Here is a 23,411-nt window from a genome sequence, read left to right on the forward strand (position 1 = left end):
ACAAAAGATTAGTTACAATATTTATTGACAATTTGTTACAATCCACTTGTTGGAATATTTTATTTTAATTAAACCTTGGCTCCAATACAATCATTTACATGACTGTATAATAGAAGAAATTATATTGGAAGCTCCTTGTGGCCAAAGCATAATTGTAGTCGTTGACAGGTGTCAACTCTTGGATTACTATGAGTCAATTTCTTGAATTCACAAAGGAACCATGTATAAGAACAGACTCGAAAGGAAATAACATATGTACTCCAATTGAACTCTGATTTTTCCCTCCAAATCCTCATCTTGATAAGCTTAGTAATGCTATGTTACAATACCAGTCAGCTAAGAGTGAATGGTTGCCTTTCCTATTTTTGTTAATGGTTTCCATCCTTTATGTATATTTGAGGAAAGAGTATGTATTGCAGTTATCTGGAGTCAGTCAGATGGAAAGTGGCCTTTGTCATGTGTGTGAGAACAGAGTTATTTTTGGTTCATATGGTACAAGCCACAGTAACATATTTATTGGTGTCACATAGCTGCAGCATACAGGTTTTTGTGTGGATGTGATGCCAACTGGAATGATACATTTCTTGCTGTCCAAGAGAATGCTATGTGGATTTTGTGTGAGCTCCAGAAGTATGTCATTATTTTCCTTAAGTGTGTTTTCATTTCAAGTTTTTGTATCAAGTGAGAGAGATTAGCACCAGATTATAATCTGGCTAAAAAGTACATATGATGATGCTGAGAATGAATTGACGCTAGGGAGAAATTTGGCCTCTGTCAGGAGTTAACTCAGAAAAGATATTGTGTAGAAGAAAGGGAGACTGCTAAAATATTAAGCTTTGGATGAGCTTCATCTTCTGAAATAGAAAACAAACACTCACTTTCACACAAGCAGCCTTGACTTCTTTGACTGAAGGAGACAGCTCACCAGATATTAAGAGACACTGAGTCATCAGCAGGCACAGAAAAAAGAATGAAAATGTGTAATAGCTTTTGGACAAAATGTTCAGTGAGCTAGTATGTGGACACACACACACACACACACACACACACACACACACACACACACACACACACACACACACACTAGCAGATAGACTGAGGTGAATTGTTGTTCAGGGTACAATGAGTAGTGGGAGAAAGAGGCAGGGAAGGGTTCTGGAAGGGTAGCTGATGGCTTGCATGGGTGGTTCTCTCTCTTGCTGGGATAAGATAAGCCTGTGGCAGGACTAGAATAGGATGTGTTGGAGTGTTGAGGAGAAAGATTCTAACATGATTCTTGCTGTCATTGAACATTAACTCTACTAACGTCTTCAGTACAAACCCACTGTCTCACTCCTTTTACAGCCACTCGATTACGTTCTCACACACAACTGTTTCTCCTTTGAAGGGAAGAGGTACAAATAAATTCACAGCATGCTCATGGATATCTTCATGGCACCTTCCTATGCCAGTCTTTTTATGGGCCATCTAAAGGAAATACTGTTAGCCTTCCAAAACCTCAAACTGCTTGTCTAGTTCAGGTTCATTGATGATATCTTCATGATCCGGATTCAGAGTCAAGACACCCTATACTCACTCTTCCACAGCCTCAACATCTTCACCTATTCCTCCTCAACCCAGTGTTATAACTCCTGGATGCTGGGCTCCATTCCCTGATGGCTCCATCTGTACCTCTCTCCATATGACGCCCATTAACCACAAACAGCACCTGCATTTTGATATTCCTCCCCCCCTCCCCCCTCCATTCACATCAAAGAATCACTTCCATTTAGCTAGGCCAACCCTAGATGGCAAGTCTGCAGTGATTTGAATTCCCATGTGTAGTTTCTTGAGGGTCTCAAGAGAGGCCTTCACAGACAGAAGCTTTTCCTCAAACCTAGTCCATATATGTATTCTCCTTATTATATAGCCTCATACACTCCTAATCCTCTCACCACCTCAAGAACCAACTGCAAAGGTGCACCTCCTCATCACCCAGTATCATCCTAGACTGGAGCAAATGGACCGTTTCCTTTGCTAGAGTGTTGATTATCTATCACACCTGGAAATGAGGGCATCCTACCCATTATCCAATCCCTTCTAAACTGGTATGCCACTGTCCACCCTATGTACATAACTTCCTGGTCCATCCTTATCCAGTCCCACTCCCAAACCGTTGCCACGAGGGTCATATATCTGTAGAAGACCCAGGTACGAAACCTGCCCGATTCACTTGTCCAGCACAACCTGCTGTAATCCTGTCACTGGCTTACCCTATACCATCACAGGTAGAGCCACCTGTGAAAGCGGCCAGCTCATAAACTACTCTGCTTTAATTTTGCAGAGCATTTTAAGTGGATATGACCACCAGCCAGTTATCCATCAAAACAAATGGCTGCTGCCAAACTATGAGCAAGAGCAGAGTTGACCTCCCAGTGACAGCACAGGCTGCTGAGCCCAACATCTTTGAGATCAATGCCTGCATCATGGATTGTTACCATAATACTAACTTTTCTTAAATATGAAGAAGGGAGTTGCCCTTGCAAGATATTCTTCTGTCCCATAATCCTCCTGGCCTCAATCTCCACTGTCGAACAAGAGTTGATAAACAGTACAATTTTTGTAGGTTTTTGGAACTATGTGATGATCGTAGGTGGGACACAGACATTGAAACTGTCTAAAGGAAACTAAGGACAATTTAAAAAGAGTTCTTGAAAATCATTACCACAAACACTATCTGAAAAGTATCTAATTTGCTTTTGTCTGTCATGTATTAAATTACGGTGTTATGTATTGGGGCGATATAGCTTTTCTGGATACTAATAAAATTGTTTGGTATAATGGAAGGTTGCCCCAAAACAGTAAATCACATGTTAATCAATATGAAAGTGAAACCATGAATAACTGACTACTGCTTTTGCAAGACAGAGAAATTCATCTGGAAGAAATCCATGTACACTCCTGGGAATTGAAATAAGAACACCGTGAATTCATTGTCCCAGGAAGGGGAAACTTTATTGACACATTCCTGGGGTCAGATACATCACATGATCACACTGACAGAACCACAGGCACATAGACACAGGCAACAGAGCATGCACAATGTCGGCACTAGTACAGTGTATATCCACCTTTCGCAGCAATGAAGGCTGCTATTCTCCCATGGAGACGATCGTAGAGATGCTGGATGTAGTCCTGTGGAACGGCTTGCCATGCCATTTCCACCTGGCGCCTCAGTTGGACCAGCGTTCATGCTGGACGTGCAGACCGCGTGAGACGACGCTTCATCCAGTCCCAAACATGCTCAATGGGGGACAGATCCGGAGATCTTGCTGGCCAGGGTAGTTGACCTTCTAGAGCACGTTGGGTGGCACGGGATACATGCGGACGTGCATTGTCCTTTTGGAACAGCAAGTTCCCTTGCCGGTCTAGGAATGGTAGAACGATGGGTTCGATGACGGTTTGGATGTACCGTGCACTATTCAGTGTCCCCTCGACGATCACCAGAGGTGTACGGCCAGTGTAGGAGATCGCTCCCCACACCATGATGCCGGGTGTTGGTCCTGTGTGCCTCGGTCGTATGCAGTCCTGATTGTGGCGCTCACCTGCACGGCGCCAAACACGCATACGACCATTATTGGCGCCAAGGCAGAAGCGACTCTTATCGCTGAAGACGACCTGTCTCCATTCGTCCCTCCATTCACGCCTGTCGCGACACCACTGGAGGCGGGCTGCACGATGTTGGGGCGTGAGCGGAAGACGGCCTAACGGTGTGCGGGACCGTAGCCCAGCTTCATGGTGACGGTTGCGAATGGTCCTCGCCGATACCCCAGGAGCAACAGTGTCCCTAATTTGCTAGGAAGTGGCGGTGCGGTCCCCTACGGCACTGCGTAGGATCCTACGGTCTTGGCGTGTATCCGTGCGTCGCTGCGGTCCGGTCCCAGGTCGACGGGCACGTGCACCTTCCACCAACCACTGGCGACAACATCGATGCACTGTGGAGACCTCACGCCCCACGTGTTGAGCAATTTGGCGGTACGTCCACCCAGCCTCCAGCATGCCCACTATACGCCCTCGCTCAATGTCCGTCAACTGCACATACGGTTCACGTCCACGCTGTCGCAGAATGCTATCAGTGTTAAAGACTGCGATGGAGCTCCGTATGCCACGGCAAACTGGCTGACACTGACGGCGGCGGTGCACAAATGCTGCGCAGCTAGCGCCATTCGACGTCCAACACCGCGGTTCCTGGTGTGTCCGCTGTGCCGTGCGTGTGATCATTGCTTGTACAGCCCTCTCGCAGTGTCCGGAGCAAGTATGGTGGGTCTGACACACCGGTGTCAATGTGTTCTTTTTTCCATTTCCAGGAGTGTATAAGGAGCAGTGAGATAAAAATGAGAGATGGAAAAATAGTAAGTAGTCTTTTTTTTCCCTAAAAGTAATTGCTATAACTTGTAATACCTTTACATCACTGTAACACAAGATAGTCAATGCCTTCATGGAAAAATGTTTGTGGTTGCTTACATAACCATGATTGTACTGAGGTGTGCACCTCTTCATCCAAAGTAAACTGATGGCGATGAAAGTCTTTCTTGAGAGCATCAAAAATGTAGAAATCACATGAGGACGGATGGGGGCTGCTTGGGTGTGCATAAGGGCTTCCCAAAAAAAAGTGTGCAACATGGTTGAAACAACCTTGGCAACATGTGGGCTGGGAAACTCTTACCCATTCTCCATACAGTCTTAATCATCCTGCCATGCAATTTCAATTTTTGAATGAAATTTGTGGCTGTTGATTTGCATCAGACAAAGAGTTGCACGCCTGGGTACAATCATAGTTTTGTAGGCAACAGAAAATATTGTCTCACAGTGGGATAAATATATTAACAGTTATGGGGATTACTTTTCAAACAATAAACAGTTTATTTACTTTTTTCCTATCCGTCTCATTTTAATTCGACTGCCCCTTATAGATATTTAAGATCTTATTATTAAATGGCTAAAATTTCATAATAACCTGTATATTTGTTACTGACATAGTGTGTGTAATGACTACAGGGAAATGCTGTGTAAAGGCTTGATTTCTTGCTACTGAAGAAATTCCTCTCTTTTGTGGTGTTTATAGCTATACAAAAATTTTCAAGAGTATTGATTGAAATATGTTGTGTAATATAATTTTAAAACTGTCTCATGTCGTTTAGCTGCAAAATTTCCACCCATAATATTTCCAGGAAAAGTGTGTCATTCGGTTCTCAACTGATTTGCCGTGTACCTCACAAAAATTATAAAAGAGGTCTAATAAGCATGTAACTATAGTGTAGCAGGCAGTCAAGAATAAAGAGTAAAAATTTAAGAATAGCAGAAAACCACTTAAAGGGACACAATAAACAATATGATGGAGTGGTTAGGCCCTGGAGCTGTTTTCAATAGGAGTGAGATTAACTCTTTTCTCTTATCAGGTTAAAATGACCTTAGTGGTTTTTCTTCTTTATCTCATTTCTGATAAGATAAGGAACAAAGATAGCAGTTTCCTGGTAAATTCCTCCATTGTGGTTTTGTCTCTTGAGCTCTATTTAAAACCATTGTCACTCTCATTGTTTCCTCGTACTGCATATTTTGCTCTAATGCAACTGCCATTGTTGCTCCATATTTCAGTGAAGTGACCTGACGCAATCACCATATTATGTTAAATAATATTATGAAAAGGGTGGTTGTTACTCACCACATATTGAAGATGCTGAGTCGCAGATATGCACAATAGAAAGACTGTCGCAAAACAAGCTTTTGGCCAACAAGGCCTTTATCAGGCAGCTGCAACTCACACACGTGTGCTGCAACTCACACGTGTGTGTGTGTGTGTGTGTGTGTGTGTGTGTGTGTGTGTGTGTGTGTGTGTGTGTGTTTGTTTTTGTTTTTGTTTTTGACAAAAGCCTTGTTGGCGAAAAGCTTATTTTGTGACAATCTTTTTGTTGTGCCTATCTGCGACTCAGCATTTCTGCTATATGGTGAATAGCAACTATCCTATTCATAATATTGTTGCATTCCCCTGGATTTTCCATTGTTTGATATTGTGTTTAATATATGTCAACTTGTATGTAAATTTGTCATTATCACTTTTCTGATCAGTTATGTATTTTAGGAAGCGTTAACCATTTTTCCTCTCATCTTCTCAGAAAATTTACAAGTTTGTTAAAGATCTGGGTAGATGAGGAAATTATGTCAGAGCTGCTGTGAAATGATGATGAACAGTCTCTGCCCGATAAAAGTACTTTCGTGAGGAAAGTGTTGAAATAAGTGAACATGATTCAGGTGTTTTTGCCTTTTGAAGTGATCAGCCTTCAAATTCGTTAGTTACTGGAGATTGCTATGTGTGTAAAGATGGGCAGATAAATGGCCCATAAAACTAATTATTCATATGGGAAGACCTAAAAGCCATAACATCATTTCATAGGTGCCAGACATCTTAGCCCTGGCTACAGCAGCAAAGACTCCAATGGACATCATTTCTCTTTATTTTGATGATGCTCTTATGGATTATGATCTGTGGGATATATGTAGGCCTGATGTACAACAAGGTACCCAAAAGAAAAAAAAAACTTTTTAAATGTATTTATTAACATTTTAAGCACAAACCTGCAATCCCTTTCAAAGTACTCTCCACTTGTACTAATGCACTCGTCTAATCTTATTAAACATTGTTTAAATTCATCTTTTGTGACACTTCACAGTGCCTCCGTTGCTTTTTTTTTCTTTTTCTTTTCTTTTTTTTTTCACCTCAACAACTCACCTAAATGCTTTCCTTTCATATGTCTCTTCATGGTTGGGTGAGTATGCAGGATGAGGGAGAGGTGTAATACCATTTTTGGTCAAGGATTGTCATACACTCTGTTGCGCTGCCTTTTCAAATCTTTCAAGTAGAAAGCGTGGTTAACTGTCTGACCCTGCGGTACAAACTCTGAATCGTCAACTAGACTCACATTGAAGAAGCAAATCAGCATTGTCTTAATGTTTGATTTCACCTGGCGTGTTTTCGTGGGGTGAGGCAAACTTAAAGTCTTCCACTGGCTTGATTGTTGCTTTGATTCAGGATTGTAAGCATAGCACCAAGTTTTGGCACGTGTGAAAATTTTTGAAAAAAAGTTTGGATCATTTCAGGACTTTTATTTCAAAGCATAGCATTCTTCCATGCAACCTTGTTTTCAATGAGCAGTGAGCAGCTGTGGCACAAGTTTGGCAGCCACCATTTTCATTCCCAAATCTTCTGTCACAATTCAGTATACTGAACTCCAAGTCACTCCCAAGAGCTCTACAGTTTCCTCAATGGTCCGTTGTCAATCCTCACTGATGGTAGTGATGATAGCAAGAATGTTTTCAACATTTTCATTTGTTTGGATCATGGAAGGCGTATCAGAACGAGGTTTGTCAGTACAGTAGAACCCCTCTAATCCATCACCTTTGGGACCAGGACTATGGTCGGAACGAGAAAAAGGTCGGATTATCCGAAAAATCTAATATTTATCGCAAAAAATATAAAAAGACATTTAGTACAAAAAATTAAACGATTTAAGAACTAAAAGATGTCTACAGTAATATAAAAAGATGTTTTATACACAGTGTTAAACAATATATTAACTAAAAATCGTCTACACACACTATAATATGTATTGGTTTTAAAATGAGAAACGACAAACAAATTACATTACTGTACTGTACTGTACATAATAACGTATAAACGATATATACTGTAAACTAAAAAATTTTTATAGCACTGCATATAAAATAGTAATTTTTTACAAAGAAATAAACTACTGTATGTATAAACTAAGAAATGATTATACTGTATGCATTGTTTGTACAGTAAAAACGAAACAAATTACTTGGAAAAAAAGTCAGGGATACATTTTTGACGGGTTTTCCAAGGATCAATCCAGCCTTCACTGGCAGCAAATTTAGTTTCGGCTTCCAGTTTTTTTGTGCAAAAGTGTTGCTTTTTCTTTGAGAATTGGCCCGGATATTGGAGTTCCTTTCCTTTTTTCTTGACAAAACCACATCCACAATGTGTTTCAAGCAGTTCAAGATAAGGCTTTTTTAATGTCTTGCGATTCTTCAGTGTGTTTTCACCATCAATCGTAACTGTATGGGAGTCAATGTCTTTCCGATTCTTCCTCCAATCCTTAATTGTCGTAACACCTACATTCAGTTTCTTTGCAATTTTTTGGAGCGAATCTCCTTCGTCCAGCCTTTGCAGCACTGCTAATTTTTCATTTCGTGAAAGAGTTACGTGTTTACGTTCGTATCCAGACATGTTCAAAAACAGACAACTGTACACCCAGTGAATATACAGTAATAAGTACGATAGAGAACACGGAATAAAGCAAACAAGAAAGGTTTTTAATCCCAACAAAGGATAAAACTGCACAATAACGTACAGTATAACAATATGCACAACGATAGACACCGCAACAATGGCCCGACTGGCGTCCAGTCAGTGACAAGTTGGCACAAGCTCGCGAGCCTCAGCATGGTCGGACTAACCAGAGTGACGGGCCACCCAAGGTCGGATTAGAGGGGTTCTACTGTAGTTGACATTTCACCATTTTGGAATGGGAAAACCACTCAAACATTTGTGTTTTCCCCGTGACCCATACACTTTGCCAAGCTTGGGGTGGCATGCATGCTTTAATGAAACAGGTAGCCATGTTGTAGGAAGAAGCACAATGGAGGAGTATCTGTGGAGTGGCCTGACTAACCCTTGGTTCCTGAAGTGGAACAGCAGCTGTTTCAGTAATTTCAGGGTCAACAATCTGGATAATTGACTGATATCGCCTTGTAACACTAGCTATACTGGTACTGTGAATGGCTGAAAGCAAGGGGAAACTACAGCCTTTATTTTTCCTGAGAACACCCATCTCTACTGTATGACTTAATGATAATTGCATCCTCATGGCTGAAATATTCCGTAGGTAAAATAGTCCCCCAGATTGGTACTACTCAGGATAATGCTGTCATAAGGAGAAACAAGAGTGACATCCTATGTGTCGGAGTGTGGAATGCTATGTCCCTTAGTCAGGTAGGTACGTTACAGAATATAAGATGGGAAGTGGATAGGTTGTTGTTAGATATAGTGGGAATTAGTCAAATTCAGTGACAGGAAGAACGGGACTTCCATTCAAGTTAGTTCATGGTTATCAACACAAATCAGATAGGTGGTAGTGCAGGAATAGGCCTAATAATGAATAAGAAAACAGGAATGCTGGTAAGATAGTCACAGTCATCACCTGCCACAGTATTACAAGTTTATATCTTAACATGGCTCCACAAGTGATGAAGATATTCAAAGAATGGATGATGAGATATGGGGAATTATTCAGATAGTTAAAGGATATGAAAATGTAATTTTGATCTTTGACGGGAATATGAGAGCAGGAAAAAGAAGGAAAAATAGTAGTTGAATGTGACTATGAGAAGGAAATGAGAGAGGAAGCCACCTGTTAGAATTTTGCACAGGGCATAGTTTAACACCTGGTTTAAGAATCATGAAAGAAGATTGTATGTGTAGAAGAGACCTGATAATTATTAAGGTTGTAGATTGATTTTGTAATGGTAAGGCACAGATTTCAAAACCAGATTTTAAACCTAACACATTTAGAGGGGCAGATATGAATTCTGATCATAATTTATTGGTTATGAACTACAGACTAAGGCTGAAGAAATTTCAAAAGGTAGGAAATTAAGATGATGATATCTGGATAAATAGAGTGTTTCATGTGGAACATTAGACAGCATTGGAGTCAAACAGTGAAAGAGGAATACAAAAAAACGGCAAACAGATAGCTTTGAGAGGTGAATTAGGAGAGGTGGCCGGGGATCAAATATATGTAAAGAGATAAGGCATAAGGGGGATAACTTATGAGATATTCAGTTTGATTGACAAAAGGTGAAAGCATAAAAATAGCAGCAAATGTACAAAGCAAAAGACAATACAGACATCTAAAAAATGAGAGTGATAGAAAATGCAAAATAGCTAAACAGGAGTGGATAGAGGGCAACTGAAAGTCTGTAGCAGCATGCCTAATGTGGGGAAAGATAAATGCTAACTATACTAAACTAAAGAAGTCTTTGGAGAAAAGAGAAGCATCTTTGTAAATATCAGGAGCTCAGATGGCAAACCGGTACCGAGCAAAGAAGGTGGAAGGAATAAATATAGGGTATGTATAAGGGGGATAAGCTTGAAGAGGAAGGAAGTGATGATAAGTGGGAGATACTGTGAGAAGAACTTGACAGAGCACTGAAAGACCTAAATGGGAATGAGGCCTCAGGAGTAGACATTCCCTCAGAATGATTGAGATCCTTGGGTAAGTCAGGCGTGACAAAATTATTTCACCTGTTTGCAAGATGTATGAGACAGCCAAAATAAACAAAATCTTCAGGAGGAATGTAGTAACTCCATTTTTAAAGAAGGCAGATGTTGACAGGAGTGAATACTACCAAACCATCAGCTTTATAAGTCGTGGTTGCAAAATATTGATACAAATTATTTACAGAAGAATGGAAAAAAAAATTGGCAGAGATTGACCTTGGGGAAGATTATTCTGAGTTTCAAAGACATACAGGAACATGTGAGACAATACTGATCTTACTAAAACTTATCTTACAAGATAGGTTGAAGAAAGACAAACCTACATTGTAGCATTTATAGATTTAGAGAAACCTTTTGAAAGTGTGGGCTGACCTATAATCTTTGGAATTTTGATGGTAGCATGGATAAAATACAGGGAGAACAAAGTAATTTAAAACTTGTTCAGAAACCAAACTGTTATAAAAGTGGAAGGAAATGAAAGGGAAGCAGTGGTTGAGAGGAAAGTGTGACAAAGTTGTAGCCTGTCCTTTATGTTTTTCACTTTGTACATTGAGTAAGCTGTGAAGGAAACCAAAGGGAATTTTGGAAAGGGAATTAAAAGTCAGGACTAAGAAATGAAAATATTTTCAGTTTGACAGTGACATCGTAATTCTGCCAGAGACTGCTACGGACTTGTAGAAGCAGTAGGATGGAATAGATACTGTTTTGGAAAGAGATTATAAGATGAACATCAGTAAAAGTAAAACAAGGGTAACAGAATGTAGTTGAGTTAAATAAAGCAGTGCTGAGGGAATTAAATTAGGAAATGACACATTAATAGTATTAGGTAAGTTTTGCTGTTCTATAGCAAAATAACTGATGGTGACAAAAATGGGAAAATGTAAACTGCAGTAGCAAGTAAAGCATTTGTTGACAAGAGGAATTTATTAACATGTAATTTAAATTTAAGTGTTAGGAAGTTTTTTTGGAGAGATATGTCTAGGGTGTAGCCTTATATGGAAGTGAAAGGCGGACAATAGGCAATTCAGAAGCGAATGGAAGCTATTGAAATGTGGTGCTGATGCTAAAGATTAGATGATCAGATCGAACAGCAAATGGGGAGGTACTGAACTGAATCAGGGGGAAAAGAAATTATGGCATACCTTGACTAAAAGAAGGCATCAGTTTACAGGACACATTCTGAGGCATCAAGACTGTCAATTTGGTAATGGAAGGAAACAGGAGGGGGAGAGGTGTGGGGTTAAAAATTGTAGAGGGAGATTAGAGCTTGAATGCAGAAAAACATATTAAAATGGATATGGAGTGCAGTAATAATGCAGAGGTGAAGAGGCTTGCACAGGATAGACTAGCAATGAGAGCTGCATCAAACCAGTCTTCCAACTGAAGACTACAGCAATAACAACATGCTATATGGGATATTCTTGTTTTTCTTCACTGTATACATATTGATGATGATAACACAGGAGATGAGAGGAAAAGATTAGTGAGTTAGCTGATGTGTGTGAATTTATCACACTATTGCAAACTAAGTATTTGGAGTTGTATAATTGTGGAAGCCAGGTGCCAATTGATGAGCAACTCATTCCATTTTGCTGACTATTTTCCTTGTAGCACTATCTCCCAAAATCGAAAGAAGTACAGCATAAAGATATTTGCTTTTGTAGACTCAGAACATTTTGTGTTATGATCTTTGAAATATACATAGGTGCACAGTTAGGGCGACCTTTCAACATGGTAAACATGCCTTCAGAAATAGTGCTATGCCTCATTGTTCCTCTGGTTGGTACTGACAGAAATTTAACTACTGACAAACCACCATGCCTCTTGCAGGAATCTTATTGTCAAAAAAGTTTGACATTAGTTGGAACATTACGAAAGAAAGAACAAACCAGATACTCCCCCACAATTTTTGCCTAATAAATGTAAAACAGTAGCTTCAAGCCCGTTTAATTTTATAAAAAATAAGTAAATGGTTTCAAAGTTTCCAGCCAAATTAAGGTCCGTTTTTACTATTCTCCATGATGCCTTATGATGGAGAGATTGATGAAAATACAGGCACTCAGAAAAATCCAGAAGTTATAATTTAGAGTAGAAAATTGTGATAAATTATGTAGTAATTACAGCACAGAGAGGAGAATGAAAAGATGGCCATTAGCAGTGTGTTTTTGTATGTCTGCTCTGTATTCATATATCCTTTACAAATTAAGCTCTGGTAATAAAGTTGCAAGATTAGAATTTCTGAAGAAAATGGCTATGGATTTACAAACTGACTTACTGTTGTCCAAAGGATAATCAGTTGTTATATACATTGAAATCCACAACAAAAAATGTAACTTTATCTAGCAGTGAACGAATTGGTGCCAGTTTGCAAGGATGTGAAGGACAGAGCCGGTTATCACTGCCTAGTCTAAGGAGAAGCTGCTACATATATACAAGAACAAATAACAGCAAGCTTTAAACAGTATATTTGTTTGTTACAAACATGTATTAAAAAAGCACAGTGAGGTGATCTGTATGTCCTGTGAAGATGACAAAGAGCGAACGTTTTATACCATGTAACATTTAAAATTTTAGAAGTTTGCGGAAAGTTCATGATCAAAATATCACTGAAATCGTTACTGTCATTAAAAAAGGAAACAAAAACGTATTTTTCCAAAAAATAAGTATCTCATTCAGTAATGGAGTACTTTGATCTTCTGTGTGCTTTAGTTTCGGATGAAATAGAACTGATGTGACTGTTTGTATTTCAGTATGTCATGCTACTACTTAAGGGGAATAGCTGTTCAGCTATCCAGATTTAGCTTACTTGAGGGTTCTGAAAATCACTTCAGGTGAATGCCAGGATGGCTCTCCAAATAGGTCATCATAGATTTTCATCAAAACCCTTCTACAACAGAATGAGTGCTCACTCTCCAATAATTACACCATTGCTGTGATGTTAAAAACCCAAACCTACATTCTGTTCTTCCCTAAATCACTGATAGCCATCACTGCCATACACTGCCAAATATTGGATATAATGTAGCTGTGCTGAGCGTACTTGCTAAAACAAATTCAATTATATATCATCAATCAGTTTTTTATGCATAACCCTCACTGTACATTGCTGTGAGTTTGAGCCATTCTTATGGCACATATCAGCACCATTCTGCTGAGGCATAGTTTTTCTTCTGTGATTTTATTTTTTTATTGTTGTGGAGGAACACATTGGTGGATGGATGTGGAAGTTACCTCATACAAGAACTCTGCTAATATTTGCATATTTTATTGCTACTCTTATGTAATGTCTTTTGTGTTTTCCGCTGATCTGCATATATATACAAATACCGGTACATTATTTCAGGGTCTTTTGGAAGCAAGTGATGGCATCACAGATGCCCCAAACATGTTTGAAGCAGGTTCAGTGGAAAGAAAACAGTGCTTTCGGCTTATCTTACAGTCTTTGGCAATTTTTTACTCTTGGCATGGCTTTGAGTCTCCAGAAAATCTTGACAGATTGAAAGGTAAAAATTGCATTTGGTACTCCTTCTTTTGAAATTGTGAATTCTAGGTGCAGCAATGTGAATATGTTGTATGTTCTTACTAAAATGATAAAATTACTATTAAGTCTCTTATATTCGAATTACAAGTCTTCACCAGTTGTTGTGCAAAAATGAATACTATAATTTGTTTTGTATTTTCCAAAAGGTAAATTAACCATTTAAAAAATTTGGTGAATGCCATGGGTAAATGCCATGGTGATGAACACCATGCAGTTTATATTCTTTTGCATGGTACCCTTCTCTAAACTTTTATCACATACTTGTTATCTGTGTTAAGTCCCAAGCTATTGCAATGAATTTCTGCCATAAAAGCAATGGTTTTTTTTTAACAGTTACGTGGTATTCCATTCAGCTTTGACTACTGAAGTTTCCTATATCAGTGGAATCTTATGCAAGTTATTGAGAGTGGGTTTTAATGTGGCAGCCAAAAATATACCGAAGTGGGGTTGGTGAATGTGAAACTGGGGAAATAATAATCACCAGTTCTTAACTTTAAACTGTTCCATTAGCAGCCGTGTGTTGGTGAGGAATGTTGTATTTGAGGAGTATCTTTTGTGGTCATATCCAATCCATTCTACCTTAATGTTTCACCAAGAAATTTCATCTCTGAGCTGAGTACCCCCCTGCTGAATGCCCACAATTATATCATCAATTTATAGTATGACTGGTGAGTCAGTATGCTAAATACTCTAAAAGACTGTCAATTTTTACACTTGATGACAGCTGGAAAACACGAGATAAAAGGCTCAAGTGCCTATAACAAATGCTGAAATGCAAATTATACATTTTTGATGACAGTGAACCATACTTAATTTAGAAGTTTTTGTTACTCCATTATTTGAAGATGATCACTCACCAAAACTAGTTGTCTGTAAATATGTATTTTTTGGTTGCACGGTGTCATTCTTTGGCGGGGAGTATTTTCATCCTCCACAAAACATTCCTTATTGATTGTCTTCCATTCTACAATAAACTAGAGGCAAAGGACTTATTCAGAAATGGAAAATATATATATATATATCACCACGTGTATTTTGCTACACATTACTTACAGACAAGATTTTTACCATCTTCACTTTACAGCAAGGTGGCACTGAAAGAAAACTGTAGTGACACTGTGATCTCATCAAAAAGACAAAAACTAAACAGTTTGTTTCTTTCCTTGGTTGAAGTCCATGGTAAAATCTACTTTTGCGTTAAAATCAATGAGAATGATAATGTGGAATGCAAAACAAGCCACTGCCGAACCAGATGTGGAACACAAACCTAATTATGGAAGCGTCTTTCTACACTGTGGAACAAATTCATAAATAAGCAGCAGACGAGAAACATGATTTGTTCAGCAATAAGTGTCTTGTGTGGGCTCCAAGTTCATACTTAAGGGAATCGTAAAAAGAAGGTCAGTGGGTGACAAATACAGGGGGTGGATAAAAGTTTGGAAACACCAAAAACACGACACTTAGCCATGCCAACCATGATGTAGGAAAACTGTTGGCATTCGAAATAACTTCCAGTTACCTCAGAATGGATAAATAAAGGTCCTGTGTGGTTTTAAGGAAATTTTATACCATTCTTCCTGCGAAACTGTGACACATTCAGGTAACAATGATGGAGCTAGATAGTGATCGAGCACCTTTCTCTCCAAAGCAGATCATGAAGCCACAATAACATTGAGACCTGATGTGTGTAGAGGTCATTCTCCGAAAAATGATGCTAGTTAAAGGAACATATAAGACTCTCTCCTCGTGAAATAAGTAGGTACTCAAAGAATACTTTTAGTTCACTCTTGGTATATTTCAACTTCCACAAAGAACAGAATTATTACTTCTCACATAAATATTCGACTTCTTGTAAGTCATCCGTGTCGTCTCAGATTAGACACAATGAAGATACATTCACAACAGAATTGTAATAACAGCCACAGAATCATAAACATGTGTTGCCTCTAGCAAGTCTGTGTTAAGAGTTACTTAAGTCTTTCTCAACTCAACTTTTTTTTTTTTTTTTTTTTCTTTTTTTTTTTTTTTTTTTCACTAACAATTGCCACAATAACAAAACAGCACAGAATAACGCAGAAGTTCCTTGGTTCTTCCGAGTGATTTCACTACGACTTCCATCGATCGACCAACAAGTACTTGTCGGTGCCATTTGACCGCCATGTCTATAGTCTTCTCACAACAAGCTTCAGACCTGCACACACAGACAGATGATGCACAGTAGATAGGGTTCCTTTTTCCCCACTCACATGGAAAATGTCATGTGTTCGAGGGTTCCTTTTTCCCACTCGCAACTAAAATATCCCCCCATGAACCATGGACCTTGCCATTGGTGGGGAGGCTTGCGTGCCTCAGCGATACAGATGGTCGTACTGTAGGTGCAACCACAAAGGAGGGGTATCTGTTGAGAGGCCAGACAAATGTGTGGTTCCTGAAGAGGGGCAGCAGCCTTTTCAGTAGTTGCAGGGGCAACAGTCTGGATGATTGACTGATCTGGCCTTGCAACATAACCAAAACGGCCTGGCTGTGCTGGTACTGCGAACGGCTGAAAGCAAGGGGAGACTACAGCCGTAATTTTTCCCGAGAACATGCAGCTTTACTGTATGATTAAATGATGGCGTCCCCTTGGGTAAAATATTCCGGAGGTAAAATAGTCCCCCATTCGGATCTCCGGATGGGGACTACTCAGGAGGACGTCGTTATCAGGAGAAAGAAAACTGGCATTCTACGGATCGAAGCGTGGAATGTCAGATCCCTTAATCGGGCAGGTATGTTAGAAAATTTAAAAAGGGATGAAGAAATTGATGAAATGTATGATGAGATAAAAGAAATTATTCAGGTAGTGAAGGGAGACGAAAATTCAATAGTCATGGGTGACTGGGATTCGTCAGTAGGAAAAGGGAGAGAAGGAAACATAGTAGGTGATTATGGATTGGGGCTAAGAAATGAAAGAGGAAGCCATCTGGTAGAATTTTGCACAGAGCATAACTTAATCATATCTAACACTTGGTTCAAGAATCATAAAAGAAGATTGTATACATGGAAGAATCCTGGAGATACTAAAAGGTATCAGATAGATTATATAACGGTAAGACAGAGATTTAGGAATCAGGTTTTAAATTGTAGGACATTTCCAGGGTCAGATGTGGACTCTGACCACAATCTGTTGGTTATGACCTGTAAGTTAAAACTGAAGAAACTGCAAAAAGGTGGGAATTTAAGGACATGGGATCTGGATAAACTGAAAGAACCAGAGGTTGTACAGAGTTTCAAGGAGAGCATAAGGGAACAATTGACAGCAATGTGGGAAAGAAACACAGTAGAAGAAGAATGGGTAGATCTGAGGAATGAAGTAGTGAAGGCAGCAGAGGATGAAGTAGGTAAAAAGACGAGGGCTAGTAGAAATCCTTGGGTAACAGAAGAAATATTGAATTTAATTGATGAAAGGAGAAAATATAAAAATGCAGTAAATGAAGCAGGCAAAAAGGAATACAAACGACTCAAAAATGAGATCGACAGGAAGTGCAAAATGGCTAAGCAGGGATGGCTGGAGGACAAATGTAAGGATGTAGAGGCTTATCTCCTGCCTACAGGAAAATTAAAGAGACCTTTGGAGAGAAGAGAACCACGCGTATGAATATCAAGAGCTCAGATGGCAACCCAGTGCTAAGCAAAGAAGGGAAGGCAGAAAGGTGGAAGGAGTATATAGAAGGTTTATACAAGGGCGATGTACTTGAGGACAATATTATGGAAATGGAAGAGGATGTTGATGAAGACGAAATGGGAGATAAGATACTGCGTGAAGAGTTTGACAGAGCACTGAAAAAGCTGAGTCGAAACAAGGCCCTCGGAGTAGACAACATTCCATTAGAACTACTGACGGCCTTGGGAGAGCCAGTCTTGACAAAACTCTATCAGTTGGTGAGCAAGATGTATGAGACAGGCGAAATACCCTCAGACTTCAAGAAGAATATAATAATTCCAATCCCAAAGAAAGCAGGTGTTGACAGATGTGAAAATTACCGAACTATCAGTTTAATAAGTCACAGCTGCAAAATACTAACGCGAATTCCTTACAGACAAATGGAAAAACTGCTAGATGCGGACCTCGAGGAGGATCAGTTTGGATTCCGTAGAAATGTTGGAACACGTGAGGCAATACTGACCTTACGACTTATCTTAGAAGAAAGATTAAGGAAAGGCAAACCTACGTTTCTAGCATTTGTAGACTTAGAGAAAGCTTTTGACAATGTTGACTGGAATACTCTCTTTCAAATTCTGAAGGTGGCAGGGGTAAAATACAGGGAGGGAAAGGCTATTTACAATTTGTACAGAAACCAGATGGCAGTTATTAGAGTCGAGGGGCATGAAAGGGAAGCAGTGGTTGGGAAGGGAGTGAGACAGGGTTGTAGCCTCTCCCCGATGTTATTCAATCTGTATATTGAGCAAGCAGTAAAGGAAACAATAGAAAAATTCGGAGTAGGTATTAAAATCCATGGAGAAGAAATAAAAACTTTGAGATTCGCCGATGACATTGTAATTCTGTCAGAGACGCAAAGGACTTGGAAGAGCAGTTGAACGGAATGGACAGTGTCTTGAAAGGAGGATATAAGATGAACATCAACAAAAGCAAAACGAGTATAATGGAATGTAGTCAAATTAAACCGGGTGATGCTGAGGGAATTAGATTAGGAAATGAGACACTGAAAGTAGTAAAGGAGTTTTGCTATTTAGGAAGTAAAATAACTGATGATGGTCGAAGTAGAGAGGATATAAAATGTAGACTGGCAATGGCAAGGAAAGTGTTTCTGAAGAAGAGAAATTCGTTAACATCGAATATAGATTTATGTATCAGGAAGTCGTTTCTGAAAGTATTTGTTTGGAGTGTAGCCATGTATGGAAGTGAAACATGGACAATAACTAGTTTGGACAAGAAGAGAATAGAAGCTTTCGAAATGTGGTGCTACAGAAGAATGCTGAAGATAAGGTGGATGGATCACGTAACTATTGAGGAGGTATTGAATAGGATTGGGGAGAAGAGAAGTTTGTGGCACAACTTAACTAGAAGAAGGGATCGGTTGGTAGGACATGTTTTGAGGCATCAAGGGATCACAAATTTAGCATTAGAGGGCAGTGTGGAGGGTAAAAATCGTAGAGGGAGACCAAGAGATGAATACACTAAGCAGATACAGAAGGATGTAGGTTGCAGTAGGTACTGGGAGATGAAGAAGCTTGCACAGGATAGAGTAGCATGGAGAGCTGCATCAAACCAGTCTCAGGACTGACTAAAGACAACAACAACTAAAATATCATGTGATTGAGTCGGTGTAAGGCCACAGAAATTCTCGAATCACTACACTACCCAGATATGAATCGTGACCCATCCTCACAGCCTTACTTACACCAGTACCTCATCTCCTATGTTCCAAACTTCAATGAAGGTCTGTGAACCTTGCAAGACTAGCGCTTCTGGAAGAAAGGATATATCTGCCAGTAAGTTTCATATCAGCACACACTCTTCTGCAGAGTGAAAATTTCATTCTGGAAACATCACCCTGGCTGTGACTCTGCCATGTCTCTGCAATATCCTTTCTTCCAGAACTGCTAGTGTTGCAAGGTTTGCAGGAGAGCTTCTGTGAAGCTTGGAATGTAGGAGACAAGGTACTGGTGGAAGTAAGGCTGTGAGGGCGGGTCGCGGGTCGTGCTTGGGTAGCTCAAGTTGAAAAAACCTATGCATGGACGCCATTACCTTTCTCTGGAAGAGCTTTCACCACCATTTGACACATGAACAGAAGTGCTCTCCTGCATGGAATAATAGAGCTTCCAAGATGTTGGGATTTTATCATATAGAAGCAGGGAGACTATACTGAAGGACTGTATAGAGATATTGAAAAATAAATAAATAAATGTGCAAGTAAAAACAATTGTGAATTATTTATGCAATGTCCCTCGTATTTTGTTAAACAGTATTATGAGGAGTATAGATTGCTACTCACTGTAACAATGACACAATGAGTGGCAGACAAGAAGACTATTACATATGAGCTATTGGCCAAAGCCTTCTTCAAAAAAGAGAAAAACACAAACGCAGGATCAGGCAGGCACAACCCATGAACTCATGAACAGTATTCCAGCTGCACTGACCAGAATCAGCTCATATGTAACAGTCTTGTCACCATGACAGTCTGCAACTCATGTCATCTTTGCGATGAGCAGCAGTCTATACTTTGTCCATTTTTAGAATTTATTATACAGTTGTTAGATAAAAAAAGTTGTATCTACAATGTTTCTGGCTCTCTCCAAAGTGCCTACAGTATGGAGTGACCGTGAAGGGAAAGAAAGCGTTCGTACGACAAAATAGAGCAAGTAGGATCATTTTAAGAAGGACTTTTGAAATATGGAGAAACTGCTTGAAAAGCGTAGTCATCTTAGCATTTACTCCTTTGTATATACTGGGTGATCAAAAAGTCAGTATAAATTTGAAAACTGAATAAATTGCAGAATAATGTAGATAGAGAGGTACAAATTGACACACATGCTTGGAATGTCATGGGGAAAAAAGCTCACAAAATGTCCGACAGTTCATCTGATCAGAATAGCAATAATTAGCATAACAAAGTAAGAAAAAGCAAAGATGATGATCTTTACAGGAAATGCTCAATATGTCCACCATCATTCCTCAACAATAGCTGTAGTCAAGGAATAATGTTGTGAACAGCACTGTAAAGCATGTCCGGAGTTATGGTGAGGCATTGGCATCGGATGTTGTCTTTCAGCATCCCTAGAGATGTCGGTCGATCACAATACACTTGTGACTTCAGGTAACCCCAAAGCCAATAATCACACAGACTGAGGTCTGGGGACCTGGGAGGCCAAGCATGATGCTGAGCACACGATCATCACCAAACGACACGTACAAGAAATCTTTCACGCAGCTAGCAATACTTTTTGTTCTAATAAAACCCCATGTCATTCCAAGCATGTGTGTCAATTTTTACCTCTCTGTCTACATTATTCTGTGGTTTATTAAGTTTTCAAATTTGTACTGACTTTTTTATCACCCAGTATATAAAACAATAATATACATCACAAAAGTTAGTTCAAAATGATTAGAAATGCTAGTGTACACATCCATAACATGTGGTGGTAGATTGAGATACGAAACATACCCCACTGACAATCAATGAAAAATAGCCTCAGTACTTCGGTATCTAGTTACTAAGAAGTCTCTGTAGAAACCTTTTTGATAATATACATGACACTAACTTTCCAAAGAAACTCTAGGGCTGTGTGATAGAAAATGGATTTTTTTGCTGTGCACACTGTGCCCAGTGTAATCCTAGATGATCAAATGAAATTCAATTAAGTTATGTTCCCATTTATGTGGTTTTCTGAAGTGCAGAAGTTTTGTCAGTGCCTCATGAGTTTGGCATACACTTATCCTCTGACTTCCTCAGGGCAACCACAAAGAAAATTTCAAGAAATGGTAAAAACCTGTTGTAAGTTCATAGAGTGCCATAGTGAGTATCAATTTAAATATCGTCCTTTTGGGTAAGAAGCGATGAAAAGTGCTTATGATGTAAACGAATATACTAGCTGTGTATTGCTGTGGGAAAGAATTTGTCGCCTTGACGCCATCCACCAAACTGCTAATGGAGAAGGATCTACAGTTGCCATCCAAGCTAATGATCATGTAGTGGGACAATTTTTTACTGCAATTGTCCATTTAAAACTAAATTAGCATTCCGAAATAACAGAAATTTCGTGATGGGAACAATACAAATGTATTTCAACTCATTTGCAGTTGATTCATGTGTGGCACATCCACAATAGCAGTCCACCTGTTGCTCTTTGTCTGTTGGACGTACACTCACACACAATCAAATAGACAACCAAATGCACCCAATGTTGGCTATAGCAACTCTTAATTTATGTGTGTCGTTCCTCAGGCTGACTAGAGTGGGAGCAAAGCACAAGTGTATGACAACCAGGAGAAAGTAAGATGTGTGGGTTAGGTAGGGGGAGGAGATAGGAGGCTCTCAAAGGAAGCAATAAAATGAGGATTATTAGTTTCTCCATGTTGAGAGGGTCCTGATTCTGAAACTGTATCTTCATTTAGTGAAAATCCATTCCAGTTGCTTGGAGTATCTTTTCATTAATTAAAAGAAGGATTGATAAGTTGACATCCACAAAACAGACTGTGAGTGGGTGTCGGCGAAAAGTAAGTACATGGTTTGAAGAGTGAAGGTGAAGTGAGGTCATGGGTATGGAAGGGGAAAGGGACTAATTCAGATTAAGGCCAGGGGGATCACAAGAAAGGAGCAGGTGCTAAAGGGATTGTTCCCATGTCCAACTTTAGAGCTGGTGCTGGGAAAATAATCGAAATGACACAGGTGCTGAAGCAGCTACTGAACTCATTGGTGTTGTGATGTGCAGTACCTTCACTGAATGTGTAGTCAAGTTTATGATCAGCCATAGTTTGACAGTGGTCATTCATTTGGGTAAACAACTCGTATAATTCCCAAATAGAATTGCTGCAGAATAACTGCAGCACAACTGGTAAATTATGTGGCTGCTTCCACTTGTGGCGGCTTCACCTTTTATAAGATTGGAGTGACTGCAACTGGAGAGTGATCATAGGTGGTGAGTGGATATGTATGACCCTCACAATACCAACCCCATGATTTCGTTCCTTATACTGTTGGCTAACCACATTCTGATCCATAATTATTTATCATTTCTGGAACTACTGTGGTATCTTCATGGCACCACCTTGAGCCAACTTGTTTATAGGCAACATCAACAAGTTTTTCCTTTGTACTTAACACACAAAATCCCTTGTCAGGTTCCGATTCTCATAAAACAATAAAAATATAACACTATGTGAAGCAGACTGAAAGTTTCAGTCCTGTTGCTATAACTGGAATTTAGCTTTATGTTGAAAATTCAGTCTGACAGGAATCTTGTACTGTGCTACACTACTGTAGCTTTGGAACTGGATCAAAGCAAACAACATATCAGCTACTGGTGTTAAAATGCAAGTTAAAGTGGTATAATGGCTATTTTTTGTAAACGAATCAGAACAACAGCCCCGAAGATTTGTATGGTGAGTGAAGGTAATGTCCATTTTCAATTACATTTACAGACAAAATGCAAAATTCTTTCATTCCAGCTAGTGCAGTATTTCATATAAAAAAACAAATTCTGCAATATAAACTACTAATCTCATACTAAGTGAAAAACTGTTGTTATAATAAATGCGATCTGAAAAAGTTGATTAAACCTCTACCCTTATTACTCAATACTGACATTTTCTTGCAGCTGCACTTAAGGTGTGTGGGCGCTATGCTGGTACTGAAAACACAGATGCCTCAGTAGATAGTCTTGTACGGGCGAACTTCAAGTATTTCCGCAGCTATGCTAAATGTACACTGCAACTCTCAGCTGCTTGCAGTCTTGTCACTCTTCTTCAGCGAATTACCACATTTTCACATGAGAGTAAACCAGCACTACGTAAAAATCTTGGTGAGTAGT

General features: G+C 39.4%; 1 protein-coding gene across 2 annotated transcripts in view; it reads left to right on the forward strand.

The window, feature by feature from the left end:
* LOC126284632 (Fanconi anemia group D2 protein) overlaps nucleotides 1-23,411 on the forward strand; it is a 199,848-nt gene that overhangs the window by 143,791 nt on the left and 32,646 nt on the right. For both annotated transcript variants that reach the window (XM_049983707.1, XM_049983708.1), the window contains exons 19-20: nucleotides 13,683-13,842; nucleotides 23,199-23,402. In XM_049983707.1, the coding sequence (XP_049839664.1) occupies nucleotides 13,683-13,842; nucleotides 23,199-23,402 (364 nt within the window). The remainder of the gene's footprint in view (nucleotides 1-13,682; nucleotides 13,843-23,198; nucleotides 23,403-23,411) is intronic.

Source organism: Schistocerca gregaria, chromosome 8 (assembly GCF_023897955.1).
Source record: "Schistocerca gregaria isolate iqSchGreg1 chromosome 8, iqSchGreg1.2, whole genome shotgun sequence".
Lineage (NCBI taxonomy): Eukaryota > Metazoa > Arthropoda > Insecta > Orthoptera > Acrididae > Schistocerca > Schistocerca gregaria.